Raw genomic sequence first — 23,199 nt, forward strand, 5'->3', positions numbered from 1 at the left:
TGGCGTTCCACTAGAGAATAACACTGAGAGGGGTGGTGGTTCAGGGGAAGAGCAAGGGATAACTGAACTCTTAAATGCTTCCTAACATTTCTCCCTTGCAAATTTCACTCTTCCATGGTTATTTTGCACCAGAAAATGTCTTTATGGCTAAATGAGTACAGTGGACCCTTGATATATGCTGGGGTTTGGTTCCAAGATCCCCCATGTATAACAAAATCTGTGGATGCTCAAGTCTCATTAAATATAATGGCATAACAAAATGGTGTCCCTTATAAAAAATGGAAAATCAAGGTTTCATATTTGAAATTTATACATTTTTGAACATTTTCAAACCGTGGATGTTTGAATCCGTGTATAAAAAATCCGTGTATAAGAAAGGCTGACTGTACATTATAATATAGTGTGTACAGTTTGGTCTTCTCAGAAGTAAACAGTGGCACATCAGGAACATCAAGTAAATCGATCCTTACCTAAAATAGTTCCTGTTTGGCTGTGCAGTTTTCACTTATAGTATTGACTTCACTCAGAGATCCAGAAATATAGCACTAGTCTATGCAACCATTACTGCACCCAGGGACCCCAGGAAGAGTAACTTAATACCTTATTGCTAGTCTTCTGTCCCAGAAAAAGACACAGACATTTCTGTAGCTGTCACAATGTTTGTTATTGTTTTAGTTATCTTTGAGGTAGTAATTTTCAAGATCAAAATGTGCTGAGATTTCACACTTGTGTCTGCTTTCAGAATGAAGGATCCAGTCCAGTCTTTTTTAGCATTTGTGCTTTTTCACTGAGCAAGAATTAGACTTGGTTTCTGTGTTTGTGGAGATGATGTAACAGTGACAAAATGAGAAAATACAGGGAGATAAGATCTGTGTTTCTGAGAAAGATCGCAATGGTTAAATTTCATTAATATTTGCTGTTGTGTGCCTTCACATTTTTTTTTAATGGTGACCCTATTATGGCATTTTCTTGGCAAGATTTGTTCGGAGGAGTTTGCCGTTGCCTTCCTCTGAAGCTGAGAGAGTAGGACTTGCCCAAGAACATCCAGTGGGTATCCATGACTGAATGAGAATTTGAACCCTGGTATTCAGAGTCTAACACTAAAATTACTACACTATGCAGGCTCTTCAACATTAATGTAATTAGAAATAAAATCATGTTCAGAACCCTGCCTCATTCAGTAACTGGTATCAGTTTTGTGACTCAGTAGCTATCTAGCTCAACTGACATTTGTACTTTTTTATATTTCACAGGAGACTCTTAAGATCACAGTGAATGCCATGCCATTTACACTAGCTCCTTTTTCTTTTATATAGCTATGACATGGTGCATTATGGGCACTCTAACCAGCTGCGGCAGGCTCGTGCAATGGGTGATTATCTGATTGTGGGAGTTCACACAGATGGTAAGTTCCATCTTTCTTTATCTGTTTTAGAAACATCCCTGGAAAGGGAACCCAGATTACTCAGAACACAGCCTTGAATGGTGTCAACATCCCCACACAGCAGATTTGCAGTGCAGTCTAATCCACAGTTACACCATCTTTATTACAGTCCAATTAATTTATAAATATGGTGTAAAGTAGGCCTGTACGTTGACTCATGAAGATTCCATCTTTGTGTATTTTACCTGTTTATAAGAGAAAATGGTTTCCCTTCTTACTGACACCTCTTCTCAGAAATGAAGTTTAGTGATAACATTAAGCAAAGCTAATTAAATCTATTCTAAATACTGTATTATGTTACTCCACTCAGAAACAGCTCAATTTGGAAATAAATAATTACATTTGCTCCAGTTCTGAATCAGTTGGCACAAATTGGTTATGAGCCACAATATCAAATACTGATAGTGTGTTTTAAGATGCAGAATCAGGAGGAAGTCTGTGTTTTGAATGAGACATGGTTCCAATTTGCTTTAACTTTAACTCTGGATTTAAACCAGAGAGGGTTTTTTTTCCCATTAGAAGGTCAAAGACTGGAGCTCACCTCTCCTGTTTACATGAAGTGAAAGTGAAAATACAAGAAACATCCATCAAGGTGCCAGTTTAAGTTAACAAGCGTGTGTAAGACTGGTGCTCTGAATTTATTGGTTGGAAGTATAGCTCTAAACTATAATTTTTGGTTTTCTCTTTTAAAATTTCCCTTCTTTTTTTTAATAAGACATAAGAGGGAAAACTTAACTAAGTGATGGCTAGAAATCTAACCATAAACAAATCAAACCAACAACAAGTACATGATACATTGCGTTAATTGTTCAAAGCAAAATAACTTTTTCCAACCAATTATTTCCTGTTTTCTTTAATGAAAGCGCACCCACTTAAACAGGAAATGCAGTCACTATTGACAGATAAACCTATCTCTTGAAAGACAAGTCTTGCCTACCAACACCACCATACAGTATTAGTATGTTAATTTCTCTCTGAAAGACACTTCCCAGCATCAGAGGTATTCTGCCAAATGTTTGTTCTACCAAAATATTAGTAGATATGGGGCTAGGGGAAAAAAACCTATATGGTCCTCTACATTGTCTGCTTGAGTAAAAGGCACAAATAGAGCCTTCAAGCTTTGAGAACACGGCAACATAGAGATAAAACTGTAGCATCAGGCAATAGCAGAAAATAAAATGTGACCAGAAAGGGAGGGAAATCCAACATTTATTTGTCTTTTTTATGGGAGATACAACATGGAAGCCTATAATTAACCATAACTATATAGTAGCTAGACCCAATGTATAAATGTAATTCTGTATCTCCAACTTTAGATTTTGGATAGCTGGGGAGGTGCAATTGTGCAGGCTGTATGTTACCCCCCCCCCCAGCAAGCCATCTGTCTGCCGTGCAAATATATACTATCCCACCCCACTTTGTCTTTTATTATATTTATTCTTATTTATTCTAGTTCCTTGATTTTATTTTTTTAATTGGGTTGGGGGGTTGGAGGGGAACTTGTTGTAATGGTAACTGATATTTTACTCTATTGCATTGTTTTTAAGATGTTGTAACCCGCCTTGATTCCTTGAGAAAAGGCAGGGTATAAATAAATCATATTATTATTATTTAGGTGTTCAGTGTATTTTAGAACTTGTTTTTCTATGAATTTGTTCAATGGATTACCATCTGCCACTTCCCACATGGGCCATGGCTTATGTAGCAGGGTGGGGAGGTTCCTTTTTAGAACCAGTCCATGATTCATAAGGGGTCATAGGACTTTAAAATACTATTATGCTTTGGGTCCCACTTTGGGAGAAAGCCACGATATAAATCAAATTAACCATATTTAAATATAAAAACATTCCAATAATCAGAATTTGCCTAAGAGTTACTAAGAACCAAGTTACTATAATGTAGCCCATGTATCTCACTCTATACTGTACAATGAGACTATCTAAGCAAGGTTATCTGCCTGACACTGTCCACATATAATTATCCTAAATGGAGAAGGCAGAGCCACCTGACTCAGTATTTAAATTTTCTTCTTTCCTTTTGAATTTTCAGTTAATTCATGTAATTCAATAAGAAAAAAATAATGTGTAAAACATGGTTTGATCTTCAAACGGGGAAAAAAGGCAAATATAGCTGCCCATCTGGACTGGTGTCTAAAAGATAAAACATTGATTGATCATCCCCAGCTGACCTCAAACACTGCCCAAAAGCAAATCAATAAATATTCTTATATATCTTCTGTTAGGAAACAAGACCTGCCACTTCTCTCTCACACTTGAATATTTCCTGGCCTAAAAATAGACATTCCAATAATAAAGATCTTTCAGCCCCCTACTTCTATTCAGCCCTTGAAATCCTGTGACAAAAGGAACTGTTTTTTATACTTGTACCATCAGCCCTGGCCATCTTGTTATGAGCTCCTCCTACTCTGAAGTTGAGCCATTTGCTTCTTGAAGCCAAGTTCAGCCAGACAATGCCACCTTTTTCCTGTGGTCCTCTTGCTCAGGCTACATCACCCCACCATCATCAGACATGCATGCCCTCAAAGTCAAGAAGCTTGTTTTGCTTTGTTTGAATTCATACACCCCATTATCACATGTGCCCTCAGAAACAAAACCCTTTTGTTCATTCCCCCATGGGATTTTCCTCAGAGTTGCTTCTCTCTTCTCCTCTCCTTGTACAGAGAAATTGTACGTATACCCAGCTGAGGTTACAATTGACTTCTCCCCCTTTTAACCATTGTGGTTAACCATTGTGAGGATAAGCTCCTGGTACATCAGGGAGAGTGGCAAGAAAGTGGAAAAAGCGCTGAGACCTTGCCACCTTTTGGTGGGGTTAGATGCTTTTTTCCTGGGCTCTGGTGCCAGGTTGTATACATAGTCTGGCTCTAAGCTTTGACCATTCTTTGTTTGGCTTTTGAGATTTCACCTTACCCTGCCTGTATTTTTCTGAGCTTTCTCTGCAGCCATGACTGCTTGAAACTTCACTGAAGCTTGACTCTAACCAGATGATTTCTCCTCCTCTTCTTAATCCCAGAGGAAATTTCCAACCATAAAGGTCCCCCTGTCTTCACTCAAGAAGAGAGATACAAAATGGTGAAGGCTATTAAGTGGGTGGATGAGATTGTGCCAGGAGCTCCTTATGTCACAACACTGGAAACTCTGGATAAATATAACTGTGATTTCTGTGTTCATGGAGGTGAGTTATGTTTTTTTGGTAACATAGGGGCCATTCAGACTACCTTTTGTACTGAATTGTAACCCAGATTAAAAATCGGAAGTTCCCACTGGCACCGGTTTATACACATCAGAATTAGGGTCTTTCACACCCGAACCAGGGAAAACCCATTTCTTCCCTGTTGTTGACAAATGTGAACTTGGCCCCAGTTATGAGTTCAGAGGAGGGTTTAGGTCAGAGGGAGGGCAGAGCGTGGAACATGACTCCCCTCTCGCAGGCAGCTTTCTCTCTCTCTCTCTCTCTCTCTCTTTGTAATTTTATTTTTGACAGATTATGCGAATGCTTGTTCTACAGGTTGATACATATTGATAGAATGTGTCTGCTTGTGCTACAGTTCCCTTTCATTTGCTTGCTGCTGGCATGGCACGTTTTTAAAATTGTGTGTGTGTGTGACAGAATATGTGAATGCTTGTGTTTTGTGGGTTTTTTTTGGCAAATTGATACAATGTCTGAATGCTTTTGCTACATATGTATGTGTGTATGTAAGGCATTCTGGGGTGGCAATCGAAGGGAAAGCAAAGAAAGAGGATGCAGAGATGACATTCTGAGGTGAGGTATTATTATTATTGTGACAGATTATGCACATGTTTTGGGCTGGAAGGGAAGGGAAGAGGATGGCATAAGGGGGGGGGGCAAGGGCTTTGGAGGTGGCATTAGGCTTGAAGGGAAGGGAAGAGGTTCCAAAGAGGAGGAAATGCTGGGCTGGAAGTGAAGGGGAAGCTAGAGGCTGGCATTCAGAGGGAAGGCTGTGGAAACTCATGACTTTGGGGGAGTCACATTCTTTCAGCCTCAGGGGAAAGGCAATGCAAATCTCCTTGGAACCAATCTTGCCAAGAAAGCCCCAGGATGGGGTCGTTTTAGGGTTGCCATCATCTGTAATGACCCAAATACACACAACACACACACACCTAGAGGTTTTTTAATTTGACAAGTTGACAGATTATGAGCACACTGCTGCCAGTTTTTTTTTAACAAGGAGGTGGGAAAGCACCCATTCAGTTGGCCAATGGCTGTAGGATATGTCACATTTGACAAAAGCGGAAGTGAATTTGATTGACAACAAAGGAGGCTCCATTTTAAAGCAGTACTGCAAATGTGAACTCGAGGGACAAATTGCATCGATCAAGGTAGAGGGCAGTACGAACTTCTTTCCAGGCAGATTCGGTATGGGGGCAACCAGATCTGCCCAGTTCTATCCAGAGCAAATGGGCTAGTGAGAATGAGGCCATAATATATTTACATGGTGAAACTGGTTGTACTTAACAGTGGTTCTGAGATTAAAATAAACAGGAATAATTTTTATATATCTGCTACTAGATCTCATGTTTGTTCGCTGTCCTAGATTTTATCATTTCCACAGCATAATATAGGAAAGCCATAAAGTTCTGGATGGATAGCTGGTAGGATGGATTATGCTTTTGAGAAGAAAAATAGAGTAAAGGGAAATACAGAATTGCATTCAGGTTATCTAACATCACTTCAGGCTGATCTTTTTCAAGATACTGCTTACTTCATAAATTTATTTTTCCTCTAGACAGGGAATAGAATCTAAATAAAATCCTCCCCCACCTCATTTAAAGAAAATTGACTTCCTTGTATACTAGCTTGCCATCATTAAAGTCCAGTGTGTGACTTTTAGGCTTCTCAGGGCACGTTCTCACTATGAAATAGAGCGAAAAGAGATTCCACCTCAACATTAGGAGGAACTTCCTGACAGTTAGGGTTGTTCGATAGTGGAACACACTCACTCGTAGTGTAATGGAGTCTCCTTCCTTAGAGGTCTTTAAACAGAAGCTGGATGGCCATCTGTCGGGGATGATTTGATTGTGATTTCCTGCATGGCAGGTGTTGGACTGGATGGCCCTTGTGGTCTTTTCAAACTCTATGATTCTATGAATTGCCGATCAGTTTAAATGACCATTGTTCCCATTTGAAATCGGTTCCTGTCACAATATGATTGATTCCTGTTGTGATAAAGCGAGGCAAAGGCAAAAACCCCATTTTTTCCAGACAGTAGTTTCTATGCAGTTCTTTTGAGAAGCATCGATTCTGAAGCCTGTTCAACAGGTCAGAATGATAGATCATAATCACATCATTCTGGAGGGAAGGGACTAATAGCAGAGGAGTGTTCACCGTCCCTCCTCATTTTTTTGGGAAATTTAACACACACACACAAGTGCTGCCTTTTTATTTGTTGGTGTGACCTATGGGTGCCTTTTTTTAAAAAAAAATTAATTGATGAATCAATAGATTGATTTCACAACTGCTTGCAAAAGCAAGCAGCTTCTACACCAATCTATTGATTCATTGATTAATTTTATTTTTAATAAATCAAAACATGCCGTGTCCTCCTTTCTTCTCTTGCTGGGTCCCTTCCTTCCTCCCCACCCAGAACCTGGGCTGCCATGATGATTGGCATTTATTTTGAAGCGGCGCAAACTAATGGGGATGACAATCATGTGGGAGGAAAAGTGGTTACACTGACATATTGAAAAGTTCCACTTTCATAGTGGGAACAAGGGACCTTTTGGAATCGATTAACAGCATAGAGCAAAGCCAAATCGGAAATTAGGTTTAACTACAAATGAGAATGAGCCCCCTGACTGATCCCCCATTTCCCACTAATATGGTGCTCTTTTTCTTTATAGATGATATCACACTTACAGCAGATGGCAAGGACACCTATGAGGAAGTGAAGAATGCTGGGAGATACAGGTAAAGATCTGCTTATTGCTGATGTTGATCTGTTCAGAATCCTTCAATACATCAAAATAGTGACACATTGCAGAAATGCTCAATAAAACTATCTCCAATACAATTGTAGATTGCTCTTCTTCCATACAGCTGAGATCAGTCTTGGTTCTCAGATGATCTCCTGCAAAAATGCTGGCCTGGCTCAAATCCATTTAGGCTTAGAAGGCCTAAATTTAGTCATAGTCATAGTAGGATTTTTGTTTGTTTGTTTTAATGTGTTTTAAACTGTTTTACCCATGTGCTTCTAAAACAGAAATTATTGTTTAATTGTTTTTAATTATGGTAAAATAAGATCTTAGCTGTATTTGTGTTTTAAATTATTAAATTATTGGGTCTTATGCTGAGAGAAAAAAACAGTGTTAATAAAGTAAGTAAGTAAGGCATCAGACTCCTTCTGGCCATTCTCTGGGCTCTTTCCTCTCCTCTCTTCACCCTCTGCTTCCCTATGGTATTTCAAGCATATATTCAAGGTAGCAAGAAGATGTGAATTTGAGGACACTATGAGCAATGCCAGTAGCCATTACTAAGGCCTTTGTCTCATTCTGAACGTGTCTTATTTCAGGGAATGTAAACGCACCCAGGGAGTGTCTACCACAGATCTGGTTGGCCGTATGCTGCTCATGACCAAGGCTCATCACAGCAACATTGTGAGTCAAAGGAAGGTTGGAGTATTTGAGGGAGCAGGGTGCTTCTTGACCAACAGGGTGCTCATAGTGTCTCCGACTGATGCAGTGACTAGGGAGGGCATTTCTCCGCTCAGTGCCTGTCTGGAGTCGGTAATGGGCTGGATGAGGGAAAACAGACTCAGCCTGAATCCAGAGAAAATGGAAGTACTTGTGATAGGCTCCCCCGGTCCCGGGAAGGAAATTTGTCCACTTGTCCTGAATGGAGTCATGCTTCCCATGAAAAACACAGTTCGCAGTCTGGGGGTGCTTCTGGACTCGTCGCTTCATCTGACTCCTCAGGTGGATGCGACAGTCAGAGGTGCCTGTTATCAGCTTCGGCTGATACGCCAGCTGCGACCCTACCTGGGCCGGGGGGACCTTGAAACAGTGGTACATGCACTGGTAACCTCTCGACTCGATTTCTGTAATGCGCTCTACATGGGGCAACCCTTGTACCAAACTTGGAAGCTACAGTTGGTTCAGAATATGGCAGCAAGGCTGGTCACTGGTAGCTCCAGGGCCAGCCACATAACACCTATATTGAAAGATCTGCATTGGCTGCCAATTCGCTTCCGGGTGCAATACAAGGTGTTGGTTTTTACCTATAAAGCCCTAAATGGCTTGGGCCCAGAGTACTTGGAGTACCGTCTCTCCCCATATAATCCGCCCCGCACTCTCAGGCCAGGTGGGAGACAACTTTTGAGAGTTCCCAATGTGAGATATGCGGTGTCGGCGCATAGGGCTTTCTCTGCTTCGGCCCCACAGACTTGGAACTCTCTCCCTGACGAGCTCCGCTCGGCCCCCTCCCTGGAGTCTTTTAGGAAAAACCTCAAGACTTACCTCTTTCGCCAAGCTTTCCCCCACGTGTCCTATTGCCATCCTTCTCCTTGTGTATTGTGTGTATTGTAATGGTTGGAACTGCTTCCACTGTGTTTTTACTGGTTTTTAATTATTAGGATTGAATGATGGATTTTATAATTTTGTATTGTATTGTTTTAATATGGGGGGACTCTGATTGTGTAATTTTGTATTTTTATTATTCTGTAAACCGCCGTGATCAAAGGAATGGCGGTATATAAATAAAATCTCATTCATTCATTCAACATAACATACCCCTATATATTCCTGCCTGAGAACTGAGGTCTGGAGTAGTCACTATATATTCTGTGTTACATCTATGATCAACATCTAGTTGAAGTTCATGGAATCACACTGGAGGACCCACAAATACCTAGAGAAGTGGTCCTCCAGCAATAGTCAACCTCTGACAGAGTCACACTGGAGACCTAGAGATTTCTAGAGAGAACATATTAATCAAATCCACAAATAATCAAAGCTGCAAAAGTCAAAGCCACAAATGTGGAGGATTAACTGTATGTTATTTTGGAAGGTAGAGAAAGTCATAGACTCATAGGATCATAGAGTTGAAAAGGCCTCTTGGACCATCAAGTCCAATTCCCTTCTCAGTGCAGGATCTCCTGGTAAAGCATCCACAGCAGGTAGCTATCCAGCCTCTTTTTGAAGATGTCCAGAAGAAGAACCCACACTACCTCTCTAGGCAGTTTAGTTCCATTGTTGAACTGCTCTTACTGTCAAGAAGTTTCTTCTAATGTTCATTAGAAACCTACTCTCCTGTAACTTCAAGCCCTTAGACCTGGTCCTACCCTCTGAGGCAGCAGGGAACAGGCCTGCCCTCTTCTTTCCCTGACAGCTCTTGAGATAGTTAAAGAGTGCAATCTGGTCATTATCCGACAGTCTTCTCTTTGCCAAACTAAACATGTCCTTCAATCTTTCCTCATGTTTTGTTTCCCATACCTCTTATCATCCTTGTTGCCCTTCTTCGAACTTGCTCCAATGTGTCTATATACTTCTTAAAACAAAGCACCCGGTATCAATCTGGCTTTTTATTAAAGCCTTCAGGCCTAATTGACTTTATCCAGTTTGTCTATGTGGTGCGGTTGGCACTGTTTTAAAATGTTTTAACTGTTTTAAATTGCCTGGTTTTTAACCGATAAATAATCTAATCTTTTAATTCTTTTTATTGTTTTAAATTGATTTTGTGGTAAGGTGCCCTGAAATCTTCAGATACAGAGGGGGATAGAAATATGTGTAGTGGTTTGAGTATTAGACTAGGACTCCAGGAGACCAGGTTTCAATTCCCTGCTCATCCCTGAAAACCTACTGGCAGACTTTGGGCAAATTACATTCTCTAAGTCTTAAAGGAAGCCAATGACAAGCCCCCCTGAACAAATCTTACCAAGATTTCCTCTCTTGTCTGTCATCTTCTCTTGCTCTACCCAGAAGTAGAGAGCCTTGTGGCATAGTGCTTTGGGTGTACAAGTAGGACTCTGGAGACCAGTGTTCAAATCCCTACTTGGTCATGGAAACCCAGTGGGTGACTGTGGACAAGTCACACTTTCTCTACTTTAGAAGAAGGCAAGGGCAAACCCTTTCTGAACAAATACCACCAAGAAAACTCTATAGTAGGGTTACCATAAGTCAGAAACAACTGGAAAACATACAACAAAAACCCTGGATGTAACCTACGTGATGAGGGTGGGAGATGTTTCCTGGCTTCTGTAGGCTGTTAGTAGCCGTCAGCCAGTCATTTCCTGAACAGAAGTAAGATTTGGTAAAACCTGACTTATTTCCAAATGCAAACACTGTGGAATTCCTGTTGTCCTTCTTGTGTAATCCTTTCATGGCCAAGCTCCTGTTGTTTGCTTTTCAAAAGAATGAAATAGTATTTCTAATAACAACAACAACTTTTATTTCTTTCCCACCTCTCCTCAAGGCTTGAGGTGGAGTACAACATGTTAAAATACAAAACGCAATTAAAAGGAAAACACATAAAACCAACAGTTAAAATACAATATTGTAACTATACAAACATTATAATAAGGGGGTTGAGCAGCTGCACAAAATATTTCCAGAAGGATGAAAGGAGGAGGGACATTTTTATTTATTTATTTATTTCAAAGATTTATATGCTGCCTTTTTCCCACAATGGGATTCAAGATGAGATGGTTTTAGCTCCCCCCCTTTCTGTCCCCTTCTTCTTCTTCTTCTTCTTCTTCTTCTTCTTCTTCTTCTTCTTCTTCTTCTTCTTCTTCTTCTTCTTTATTTTATGTTTATCCTGCCTTTCTCCCAAAGTAATATGATGCCATCTGCATAGTTTACATCATTGCTGTTCCTTCCCCCAATTTTCACACTTCCTTCCTCAGAGTCTAATGCTGCCTTGCATATTATATGTTCAGTGTACAAGTTGAATAGCTAGAATGATAAAATGCACTGCCAGACCCTCTTGCCCCTTGGAAATCATTCCGTTTCTCTGTATTCTGTCCTGACAGTAGCCTCTTACCTTGAGTACAGGTTTTCACATCATTCCTTGTCCTTTGGAGCCCCTGTCTTGTCTCTGAGTCTGTCCTTTGTTTCCCTTTATGACTTTATTGTTTGACTGTCCATTTCTATTTCTGCTCCAACATTCTTTTCTGGCAGGCCTTTCCAGGCTAGGCCCACCTCTATTTTCCTGCCTCCCCCATCCTCCATTTCTCTCCCCTTTTCTCCATCCCTTTCTCCATCCTATCTGGTCCCCTCTATGCATTTCTTTTTTACAAATCTTCCATTGATTTTAACTCTGATTTTATGCTACTGTTTTAATATCTGTCTGGTTTAATCTCTTTTTAGTATTACAGTCGGCCCTTCTTATACACGGATTTGTTATACACGGGTTCAAGCATACACGGTTTGAAAATGCTTTTAAAAAGTATAAATTTCAAATATCAAACCTTGATTTTCCATTTTTTATTAGGGACACCATTTTGCTATATCATTATATCTAATGGGACTTGAGCATACACGGATTTTGTTATACACGGGGGATCTTGGAACCAAACCCCAGCGTATAACAAGGGTCCACTGTATTATGTTTTTATACTGGGGGGAGGGATAGGGGTTTTAGAATTTTAACTGTATCCTCTTTTATTGTTGTAATCCGCTTGGATTCCAAGTGACTAAGCGGAAAAAAAGAATAATAATAATAATTATTATTATTATTATTATTATTTGCTCCCATACTACACAGCTCCTTTCCTCTTCCTTTTAGCTTCACGACACCTCCCTGAGGTAATTCAGGCTCAGAGAGAGCTGACTTACTCAAGATCACCTGCGGGGAGGTTCATAGATGTACAGGGCCTAGACCCTAAGACCTGCATGTTGTTGTTGTGTGACTTCAAGATGTGTGACTTCTATGGTGACCCTAAGGTGAACATATCATAGGGTTTTCTTTGCAAGTTTCTTTGCGGGCTGGAGTAGGGGTGGGTGAGTTACCATTTCCTTCCCCTGAGACTAAGAGAGTGTGACTTACCCAAGGTCACTTAACAGGTTTCTATGGACAAGCAGGAATTTGAACCCTGCTCTCCAGTCATAATCCAGTGCTCACACCACTCCTGTGACGCTATCCAACGTTCAAACTCAGTAGTTCCCAACTTTTGAATCTCCACTTAGTTGGGATTTTAACTCCCAGATTTCGTGAGCATTGGGTCACATCTACCTGGTTTTAAATTGTTTTACTTTTTAAAGTTGTTTTAACTATTGTCTTGTTTCATATGTTTTTCTTCTTCTTTAAATTACATATGGTTTTAACCTGGAAGTGTTTTAAATTGTGCGTATTGTACACAGCCCTGAATTCCCATTGTAAAGTGCAGGATATAAATATTTTAATTAATAAATAAAGTACATTGGTTTCCTGTGGTACTCAGGGCTTCAGATCTGAGATTGCTTTCTGGATAGATTGCAGGAATGTTTTGGAGATTTTCAGGCTCTTTCTGCTCATCTCTGTTATGTGTGCCAGGATCACAGTCGCTTGGCAGAAGGTTTTTAGACAGTAGGTGCCAAAAGCAAAGGAAAAGACATATGTTTGGTGGAGTGGCATTTGAAATGTGTATGGAGTCCTACTGTTAGTGTTTAGACCTTTTGGTTTGCGTGGATGATAAAGAAAGGAAGGAGCTCAGAAGAAGAGTGTTTTTCATTTTGGTTTTTTTTATAGAAGTGCTGGGGTTAGGAACAACAGTATTCAGGCGAGTTACATGGAGTGTGTTGTTGCTCTTTAAGTCAGTAATGAATGTGCATCCTTGTGTAACAGTGTTGTAGCACTTCTGTAGATGGACAGTGTAAGTTGTCTTGGGGATAGACTTGAGAGTGTGTAGAGGAAAAGCATTTGAATTTGAATTTCACTTTATGTCTTGTATGGCTTATATGTGGCTAAAGATGGAAGCCAAACATTGTAGAATTGCTATACTGATTTTAGCTGAAAGATGATGGTGGTCGTGGTGGTGATGATGATATTTATTCCTATCCCACCTTTTCCCCAGATTGGGACTCAAAGCAGTTTACATAGTTAAAAATCCACAAGATTCAAAAGTTAAAACACAATTAAACAATCTGAAGTCCACGGTATCTGCATAACTCTTGTCCAGCACAACATTCCAAATGAGTTAATTTTCTCCCTATCAACTTTTTTCACTATCTAGCTTTCATAATCATATGTAGAAATGGGAAATATGATGGCATGGACCATCCTAACTTTATTATTCAGTGATATACCTTGACACTTGAAAGTCTTATCTAGTTCCTTCATAGCTGTCCTTCCAAATCGTGGCCTTCTTTTGATTTCTTTACCATAATCTCTCTTCTGATTAATGACTCAGACAAGGTATGGAAAACCTTAAACTATTTTGATTACTTCACCATCTACTTTAAAGTTATGTAATTCATCTGTGGTCATTGTTTTTTTTATTTTTTAATGTTCAGCTGTAAACCTGCCTTTGCATTTTTCCCCCTTGAGTTTCTTCAGTAATCATTCCAAGCCCTTGCTATTTTCTGCTAGTACTGTAGTGTGATGTCATCTGCATATCTTACATTATTGATTTCCTTCCTCCAATTTTCACACCTCCTTCCTCTGAGTCTAATGCTGCCTTACATATTATATGTTCCGTGTATAAATTAAACATCTAGGATGATAAAACACAGCCTTGCCAAACCCCCTTGCCCATTGGAAACCATTCCGTTTCTCTGTATTCTATGTGATAGTAGCTTCTTATCTTGATTGCAGGTTACACATCATGACAATCAAATGTTGTGGCGCACCCATTTAGTTGAGAACAGCCCATAGTTTTTAATTATATACCCAATCAAAGGCATTGCTATAATCTATAAAGCACAGGCTAATTTTCTTTTGAAATTCTTTGGTGTGCTTCATTATCCAACATACGTTTACAATATGATCCTTACTGCCTCTTCCTTTCCTAAACCCAGCTTGGACATCTGGCATTTCTCACTCTATACAGGGTATAAGTAGTTGTTGTAGAATTTTCAACATCACTTTGCTTGCATGGGAAATTAATGCAATGGTCCTATGGTTACTACATTCCCTGATCTCCCCTTTCTTGGGGATTGTAATGTATATTCAGTGTTTCCAATCTTCAGATCATTTTGTTTTCCATATTTGTTGACAGATTTTACTTAGAACTAGAGTAGATGCTATCTGTAGCTTGGAGCAGTTCTATTCGTATAATAATAATAACAATAACAATAAGAAGAAGAAGAAGTTTTATTTATATTGTCCCACCTCTCCCAACGTATCGAAGCAGGATTACAGTCAAATTATGCAATCAACAATAATTCTAATAACAATTATTTAAAATCACAATATAAAACCATATGCTATCTTAAAAAAATTAATACAATATAAAATCTCATTGACAACCTGAGGTAGACTCCTGATTGGGAGATAGTATTTTTATGAGGTCTATAAAAGATCAGGGGGGGATGCTTGCCGGAAGAGGTAAGTTTTCAACGCCTTTTTGAAGGCATCCAGGGTAGAAATAAGTCAGAGCTCTTCTGGAAGATTATTCCAAAGCGTTGGTGCCATAGCCGAGAATGCTCTTTGATGAGTATATGTTAATCTTACCTTGGGATGCTCAAGTACGTTCTTCTCAGATGTTTGGAGAGTATGGGGCGGATTATGTCGGGAGAGGCGTTCCCTCAAGTAACTTGGGCCCAAGCCATGTAGGGCTTTAAAGGTAATAACCAACACTTTGTATTGGGCCCAGAAGCTAATTGGCAGCCAGTGTAAAGATTTTAGTACAGGTGTTATGTGGTCTGACCTTGAGGTATGCCATCTGTCCTGGGTAATTTATTTCTCCCAAGTGTTTGGAGTGCAGTTTCCATTTTACATTCTAAAATTGGAGGTTCATTTCATATAGTTTTACCGTGAATGAGTTTGGCCTCCTTTCATCTCTTTTATATAGTTCTTCAGTGCATTGTTTCCATATTTTTTTTAATTTCTACTTGGTCATGTAATGTTTCCCCCTTGCTGATGGTAGAGCATTTCTACTCTTGCTTTAAATTTCCCCTTGGTTTCTCACATCTTGTGGAAGAGGTCTCTTGTTCTTCCTTTTTTGTTGCCACCATCTGTTACTCTGCATTGAATATTACAATAGTTCTCCTTGTCCCTGTGTTTAAGTCACTGAACCGTTGCATTCAAGGTTTTGACTCTACTTCTGCCTCCTTTTACTTTTGCTTCTTATTTGCCCTTAACTGTCTGAAGAGTTTCACTTGTCATTCTTTGAGGCTTCTTTTCTTTTTGGCTGCATTATCATTAGTACATGTACACTGTTTGGTGGACAAAGTTAAAACTTGAGTGATGTTGGCTGTGCCGTATCAGATATGTTCTATCTCATCTAGGACTCCTCATGTTTCATTTCTTAACTGGATGGGTTCAGTGAGAATTTTTGCAATTAACCTGTTCTCTTTCAGGTTGAAGACATGGATTATCGAACACATGCAGATAACCTTGGGAAGGTGAGTTTTGTACTGCCTACTGCAGTTGTAACAATCCTGGGACCAAGCTAATGCCACTGTGCAGTTTCTGCAGCTTCACTCTGTTCTTCCTATGCTGTGACATACAATGAGCAAACTAGACTTTGTTGGGGGTAGGAGTTAGATTGTGGTTAAATAGCTCATAATTCAATGATCTGCTCATAAGCAAAGTATGTTTAAAGTCCCTAACTGAACAAGATCTTATTCACACCAACTAGAGACCTTTGGACTGGTTGCCAAGCCATGGGGTAAAATGAAGGCCAAGCATTTCTGAGAATTTTGTGTGTTTGTGTGTGTGTAAAAATGGATTTCAGGGGTGGAAAGTTTCAGCCCAAACATTTCCTTGGGGTCTTTGCAATCTTTACAGTTTAGCCTGGTGACCATCATAGACAAGCAAGACTCTTTGCTTATTCTAGAAATGGCTGTGCCTAGAAAAAAGGTAACAACTTGGCTTGCTTCTGGTCTTAGGGAAGTTGCTGTTTCACACTAGAGTTGCGATGCCCATGCAAAGGATTGGTTGAATCAGTTAGCTGCAGAAGCAATACCCAGTCCTGTCATATGGTGGAGCTAAAATTCCATTCTGTTCTCAATGCTTTCTAGCACTTTTTAAGGTATGGGTGAATTTAGAATTTTTCAAAATGTTAGTACAGCGAGTACAAAACAGCAATAGAAAGAGGAGGAATGTGTAAGTGAGAGGGGGAGGGCTTTTTTGTTAGTTACATATATTTATTTCAGAGACTCTTGAGTCTCTTGATCTTTAAAAACAGCAAAGCATTGATGAAAAGCCGAATAATAGATTAATATGCAGAATCTAGTTAAATGAGCAAATAACATTTGTCAATATGTTTGTCTTGTCAGAGTTAAGTCACTTGATAGAATAGTCAGTAATGCTTACAGACTGAATTCCTAGTTAGTAGTTACATTAAGAGGACACAACAAGAGCAGTGGGGCACATGGCAATTTTTATTAAGTTGCTGGATCAAAATAGATTAAATTTCTTAGTCTAGTAACTGGCCAATTTAATTCATATTATCTCATGAACACAAAAAGAAAATTATGCTCAATATTTCTATACTAGTTTAGGATTCAGCTAGTACTTCAGTCCTTCTGTCCATGTCCTTTCATATCATTCTCCCTTCTGTAATATATGTCACAAAATTAATAACCTAGATTTATTAAATTTACAACAAGGAAAAAAGAAGGGACCTGGGAAAAATTTGTCCCTTGATTATGATCAAAACATTCTTAAAAGGAAGCATTCCTTCATGGGCTCAGTCTAACCTTGTTTTTCCATAAACTACTTGGTTTGTCTGTGAATAGTTTTGCTGTTTATATGAACCAAGAGTGAATTACTTGCATGTGTTTTATTTTCCATATAGTTGGTATTCTCCTCCCCACCCAGTATTAGCTGTTCCCTGGAAATACTGCTTTATGAGCTTTAGATAGAATCCAGATTGCTGGTAAATATGCAGATATACCACACTAAAGATTATGGATCTTGCCTGATTTTGTAAACTAAGCAGGATTGGCTCCTGTCAGTAGTTAGATGGGGGAACACCAGGGATCTGGGAAAGAAACCCACCTGAAACCTGGAGAGCTACAGACAGTCAGTTGGCAGTACAAGGCTGGATGGAACAGTGATCTAACCCAACATAAGACAAGTTCCTTTGTTCACTGCTATGGTCGCCTTAGTGGATGATCTTCACCTGAGTACCGACAGGAGAAGTGTGACCCTCTTTGTGCCTTTGAACTTCTCAGAGGCTTTCGATACCATCAACCACAGTATCCTTCTGGAATGCCTGGGAGAGTTGGGGATCGGGGGCAAGCATTACAGAGGCTCCGTAGATTCCAAATGGTGATGCTTGGGGACAGTTGCTCTTCTAAAAGGGAGCTTAAATTTGATGTCCCTCAAGGTGCCATCCTATGCCCAATGCTATTTAACATCTACATGAAACCTCTGGGAGAGATAATCCAGAGTCATGGGCCGGGGTGCTATCAGTATGCTGATGACACCCAGATATACTGTATCTCTCCATGCCTTGGACTACAGTGTCAACTAAGGATGGCATCTCCCCTCTGAATGAATGTCTTAAGGTGATAATAGACTGGATGAGGAAAAACAGCCTGAAACTGAATCCAGATAAGACGGAGTTACTCGTTATTAGAGGCCCTAATCCAGGTATGGAGATTTGTCAATCAGTCCTAGACGGGGTCACACTTCCCCTAAAGGATTGTGTTTGCAGCTTGGGGTACTCCTGGACCCGTCGCTTCAGATGTCAGCTCAGACACATGTGACGGCCAGGAGTGCTTGTTATCAGCTTTGACTGATATGCCAGCTGTGCCCTTTCTGGAACTTGGGGACCTAAAAACTGTGGTGCACGCACTGGTAACCTCATGACTTGATTTTAGCAATGTGCTGTACATAGGGCTACCCTTGTACCTAGTGTGATACTTCAATTAGTTCAAAACATGGCAGCCAGATTGGTCACCGGGAGATCTAGGGGTGACCTTATAACACCGATCTTAAAGTCCCTCCACTGGCTGCCTATTAGTTTCTGGGCCCAGTACAAGCTGTTGGTTATGACCTTTAAAGCCCTTAATGGCTTGGGTCCAGCTTACCTATGGGATTGCCTTCTCCCATACAATCTGCCCCATACACTCAGGTCCTCTGGGAAAATTTACTGCAGCTTGCAAAAACTAGGCTGGCTGAAGTTACCTGGAGGACCTTCTCCTCTACTGCTTCCAAGTTATGGAATGGCCTACTGGAGGAGATCCAGAATATTGTTTATCTTGACTGCTCTTAAAAAGTGGTCAAGAGGGATCTCTTATTATTGTTATTATTAATATCAGGTGTAGGAAAGGGAAGTAATAGTTTGCAAGATTTCATTCTAAAGTAAAGCAGTAATTCCTCAGTGCCATAGCATTAAATTAAAACAATTTAATTTAATTTAATTATTATTAGTAGTAGTAGTATGCTTTATTTATATAGCACTGTAGATTTACACAGCACTGTACATACAAACAATAAAATAGATAAAGTAAACCTGCCCATGGCATACAATCTAAGAAATAATAGCATAATACATATAAATAATACATAACAATTATTTAAAACAATTTAATGCCCCAAGATAAATTTTGACATAGTTTAGGGTAGTTAAATTCCAGGAAAAACATTTATGTACATTTCTTTGATTTTGTTCCATAAAGCGTATGACTAGAAATAAAGCAGATTTGTCCTCACTTGTTTTATTGTGATTTATTGGTTATGGTGGGTGGGTTTATGGAGCATTGTATTTTATTGTATTTTAAAGTTTTTGAATATTGTTGTAAGCTGCCTCGATCGCATTGGAGAGGCGGGGTATAAATAAAATTATTATTATTATCATTATTATATGCATTAAGTTAATAGTTTTATCACTTTATCAGCACCAGCATTAAGTGACTGGGACCAAACCCTTTTTCTAGCTTATTGCAAAGAAATCTAGTACATTTATGTTAAATAATGCTTAAAGTACTGGTTAGCAGTTGGTCATAAATGAGGCCTCTATGTCTAATTTATTGACAGCAGTAGCTTTTTCTAATAAGATAAAATACCAATGTTACCTGATTCTTCGGGTAACTTTTAAAGTTTCTGCTTATGTAAATTCTATTCTGAAACACAAGTGGGGGGTGCTTTAGCAACTGTATGACATGAAAGTGATAAAAATATGGGCTAAACAGCATTTTCGTCTGAGTCTTCTACAGGTCCCCAGTAAAACCTGCCTAAGCAATGAAACTGTACTCTTTTCTTCAGTGCCCAAAAGGTCATAGCCCCTGGACGGGAGTTTCTCAGTTCCTGCAAACATCTCAGAAGATCATCCAGTTTGCATCTGGCAAGGAGCCACAACCAGGAGATACTATCATCTATGTGGCTGGTGCCTTTGACCTTTTTCGTATCCTACATCCATTTATTTGGGGCTGAATGGAAGGAGGGAGTTGTATGTAAAGTAAATCTGAAGCTTCTTTTACTCCTCCATCATTGACACTGCCTGCACCCCAGATCTCAGCTGTTCACAGAAAATGATATGCGTGAACTGCATTAGTTCTGCTGGAAATGTTAGCCCCAATTTTTCAAAGCATTGCTTTACATTGCCACCCCCTGCTTCTCCATTGTGTACTTTAAGTCCACATTCCTTGGTGATTTGTTAGACATCTGAAGGGAGTATCAGCTCACAACACAGTTGCTGTAAACAATGTGGTGTAAGAGATTTTTACTGGGATAATTGGCCTGTTCCAGGAAAGGCAGATGGAAAGAGATAACATGTACTGTTTGGTGGCAACTTCAAAATCTAATAACTTTAGTTAAGGAAGTTTAATTCCATCTTGTCAACTTGTATCATTTCCCTCAGTGGAAAGCTGTTTGAAGAAAGAAAATGGCCAATAAAGGGTTTGTAAAAGACATACAGTATTTCAGTACTGTATAGGCTTCTCATGTTTTTTCTCTCTCATCTAGTAAGCATGTGCTTCCCCCTACCCATTCACTGACAGACAGACAGATCCATGATTTAACCCTTGAACTTCTTCCTCTTGATCTTCAGAAATTTCTGCATAAATGTTTATTCATTTAATATTTGTTGTTTAAAAATTAAAGAAGATCTGTTTATAAAAATCCAGGAAAACGGTTTGGGAATACCAGGGGTATTGTGGCAAGACTTATTCTGTAAACTGTGGAACTGGTTTCCCTTTAATTTCATCCTAGACAAGTCTGCAGTGTGTCATAGCGCCTAAATACCCTGAAGACACCAGATCCTGTCTGATCTTGGAAGCTAAGCAGGGTCAGTCCTGTTTAGTATTTGGATGGGATTTCACTGTAATATTTTAGAGGAAGGAAATGGCAAATCACCCCATGGTCTTTCATGGATAAGGAAATCCTATGAAATTCAGAGGATTGCCATAAGTTGACAGGCGATTTGAAAGCACAAAAATACAAGCAATATGTCACCACAGTATTCAGAGTGAGTCTCTCTGTGTGCCATACAGAAAGAAGTCATACTATTACAGCAGTTGCTGAAAGAATACCAGAAAAACAAGCATAGGGTCTGTGGGGAAATATATTTAAACTCTAGTATTCTTATTCATTGCCACTGGCTTTCTTTCTTAATGTATGCATATTCCAGATGTTGGTCATGTCGATTTTCTAGAAAAAGTGCACCAGATGGCAAAGCAACCTTATATAATTGCAGGGCTACATTTTGACCAGGTGGGTATCAGTACCTTAGTGACTAGGTGAGGGGTTTTCCTCATCCCTTCTCAACTGGATCGAGAGGGTTGGGGATGTAATATGTTGTTTGTGCTGATGCTGACTGTTTTAATTACAGGAAGTAAATCTATACAAAGGCAAGAATTACCCTATAATGAATGTGCATGAGCGAACCCTCAGTGTTCTAGCCTGTAGGGTGAGTATTTGGTCAGAATCTTTGTCTTCTAAATTGGGCATGATTTGAAGAGAGCAGATAAAGACAATCCTGTTGAAGCAAAACAGGTCTGATTCTGGTTGACTACTTGGTAATCCTAAGAACTCTAGCCTGACTTTCATAAAAGTGTCACAAATAATTCTACGCATTTCCTAAGAAGTGACATGATTATGTTTTATCAATATGCCCAATGCTCTTGGATGCTGAAGGGAAGGAAGAACCTCAGGATGACTGTATGTGCATATTTAAAATTTCACTGTATAAGGAGAATTCATGAAATAACATCTAGCACAGTTCCTTGATGACAGAACAGATCAGAGTTCAATGATGAAAGACATGCTTTATATGCAGAAAAATCCAGGTTCAGTCACAGGCATCTCCAGTTAAAAAAAAAGGAGATATCACACAATGAGAGAGATGGTTGCCAGAGACTCTCTCTAAGGCATCTTCCTCTATTTTGTTTACAGTTTTGAGTAATAATAATTGTCCAAAGCACTATAGAGTTTTGCATTAATTAGAACCCATATTCTGTGATGTGTTATTGGAATAATTGTTGCAAGCTAGTGGAAAATAAACTTTCACATTCAATTCTTTTTGCTGCTGCTGCTGCTGCTTCAAAATTGATTTTTTTAAAAAATAGTGAAAGATAAATGCAAAAGGGCCATCCAGTCCAGCCCTTTCTAACCCTAACCCTTCCCCCCTCCTTTTTGTTAAAGAGCCAGGCACAAAATGCCCCAAAGCGTGCTCATCAAACACACCTCTTATGATCTGCCCTTGGCCCCATTTTCAACCCCAAAATGCAAGTTAATGCATCCTGTATCCCCCACTCCTTGCTACCCCAGAATGCCTCGTGCACATGTAATAATAATAATAATAATAATAATAATAATAATAATAATAAATTCGTCACCTCGTAAATGCCAGAAAAGGATGTGATTGTCATGCATTCTTTTATGACTTTAAAAGCACTTCAGAGCTATCCCTGCATTCCTTGCAAAAGCATGTATCGTTTTGCCAATTGCCTAATTGACAACAGCAACAAACGTAACATTCGAATGTTACATTCGCATTTTAGCATGGATTCTCCAAAGAAAAAAGTGCCCTTTCATTGTTCCTTTTCCCTTTCATTAGCTGACTTCCAGCAAAGGGATACTGTTGCAAAGGGAGGAAAGTGCCTGATGGGAGCTCTGTTCATGCCCTGCCTTTGACATGACCTGAACTGCCCCCTTTCCTCCTGCTTACATTTTCCCATTGCCTTTCACTGAGGCTGAGACAGAGTGACCTGTCAGTTCCAACTGAGCCATGGAATCAGTTGGGAATAAAATGGAAATGCAGTGCAGGTATTCTGACTGTAGCACCCGCATATAACACAAACAGTAATAATAATAATAACAACAACAATAATAATGGCACTTAAGTTCCAGGAGCAAGAAGAAAGCAAGCACCCCAAAAATCATGTGCATAAATTGTCAAAAGAGGCTGCTCCTGCTGCATCCATTTCCCTGCATCCCCAGCTTCTCTCCACAGCCCTATTTCCCTGGGCAATCCTCCTCCTCCTCTTCCTTCCTTCCGACCCTCACCTCCCTCTGAGCTGCCCTGGGTCCTTCATCCTCCTCCTCCTACTCCATTATAGGATACCCTCCATGGCTCCCTTCTTCCCACGGCTCCTTCCTCCTCCTCCTCCTCCTCCTCCATCACTTTCTCCACTCCCCCCCCCACCAAAAGCCACCCTGATTTCCCCTTTTGCCTTCTGTCACCCTTTGCA

At 39.7% G+C, this 23,199-nt stretch overlaps 1 protein-coding gene across 3 annotated transcripts in view; it reads left to right on the forward strand.

Moving 5' to 3' along the window:
• The window catches only part of PCYT2 (phosphate cytidylyltransferase 2, ethanolamine), a 38,260-nt gene that overhangs the window by 9,512 nt on the left and 5,549 nt on the right, over positions 1 to 23,199 (forward strand). For 2 of the 3 annotated variants that reach the window (XM_042451516.1, XM_042451517.1), the window contains exons 2-9: positions 1,317 to 1,405; positions 4,478 to 4,639; positions 7,327 to 7,393; positions 7,995 to 8,079; positions 15,916 to 15,960; positions 19,775 to 19,913; positions 21,138 to 21,220; positions 21,339 to 21,416. In XM_042451516.1, coding sequence (XP_042307450.1) covers positions 1,317 to 1,405; positions 4,478 to 4,639; positions 7,327 to 7,393; positions 7,995 to 8,079; positions 15,916 to 15,960; positions 19,775 to 19,913; positions 21,138 to 21,220; positions 21,339 to 21,416 — 748 coding nt within the window. The remainder of the gene's footprint in view (positions 1 to 1,316; positions 1,406 to 4,477; positions 4,640 to 7,326; positions 7,394 to 7,994; positions 8,080 to 15,915; positions 15,961 to 19,774; positions 19,914 to 21,137; positions 21,221 to 21,338; positions 21,417 to 23,199) is intronic. The other variant, XM_042451518.1, reaches the window with a different exon arrangement.

This window comes from Sceloporus undulatus, chromosome 2 (genome assembly GCF_019175285.1).
Source record: "Sceloporus undulatus isolate JIND9_A2432 ecotype Alabama chromosome 2, SceUnd_v1.1, whole genome shotgun sequence".
In the NCBI taxonomy this organism is placed as follows: Eukaryota; Metazoa; Chordata; class Lepidosauria; order Squamata; family Phrynosomatidae; genus Sceloporus; species Sceloporus undulatus.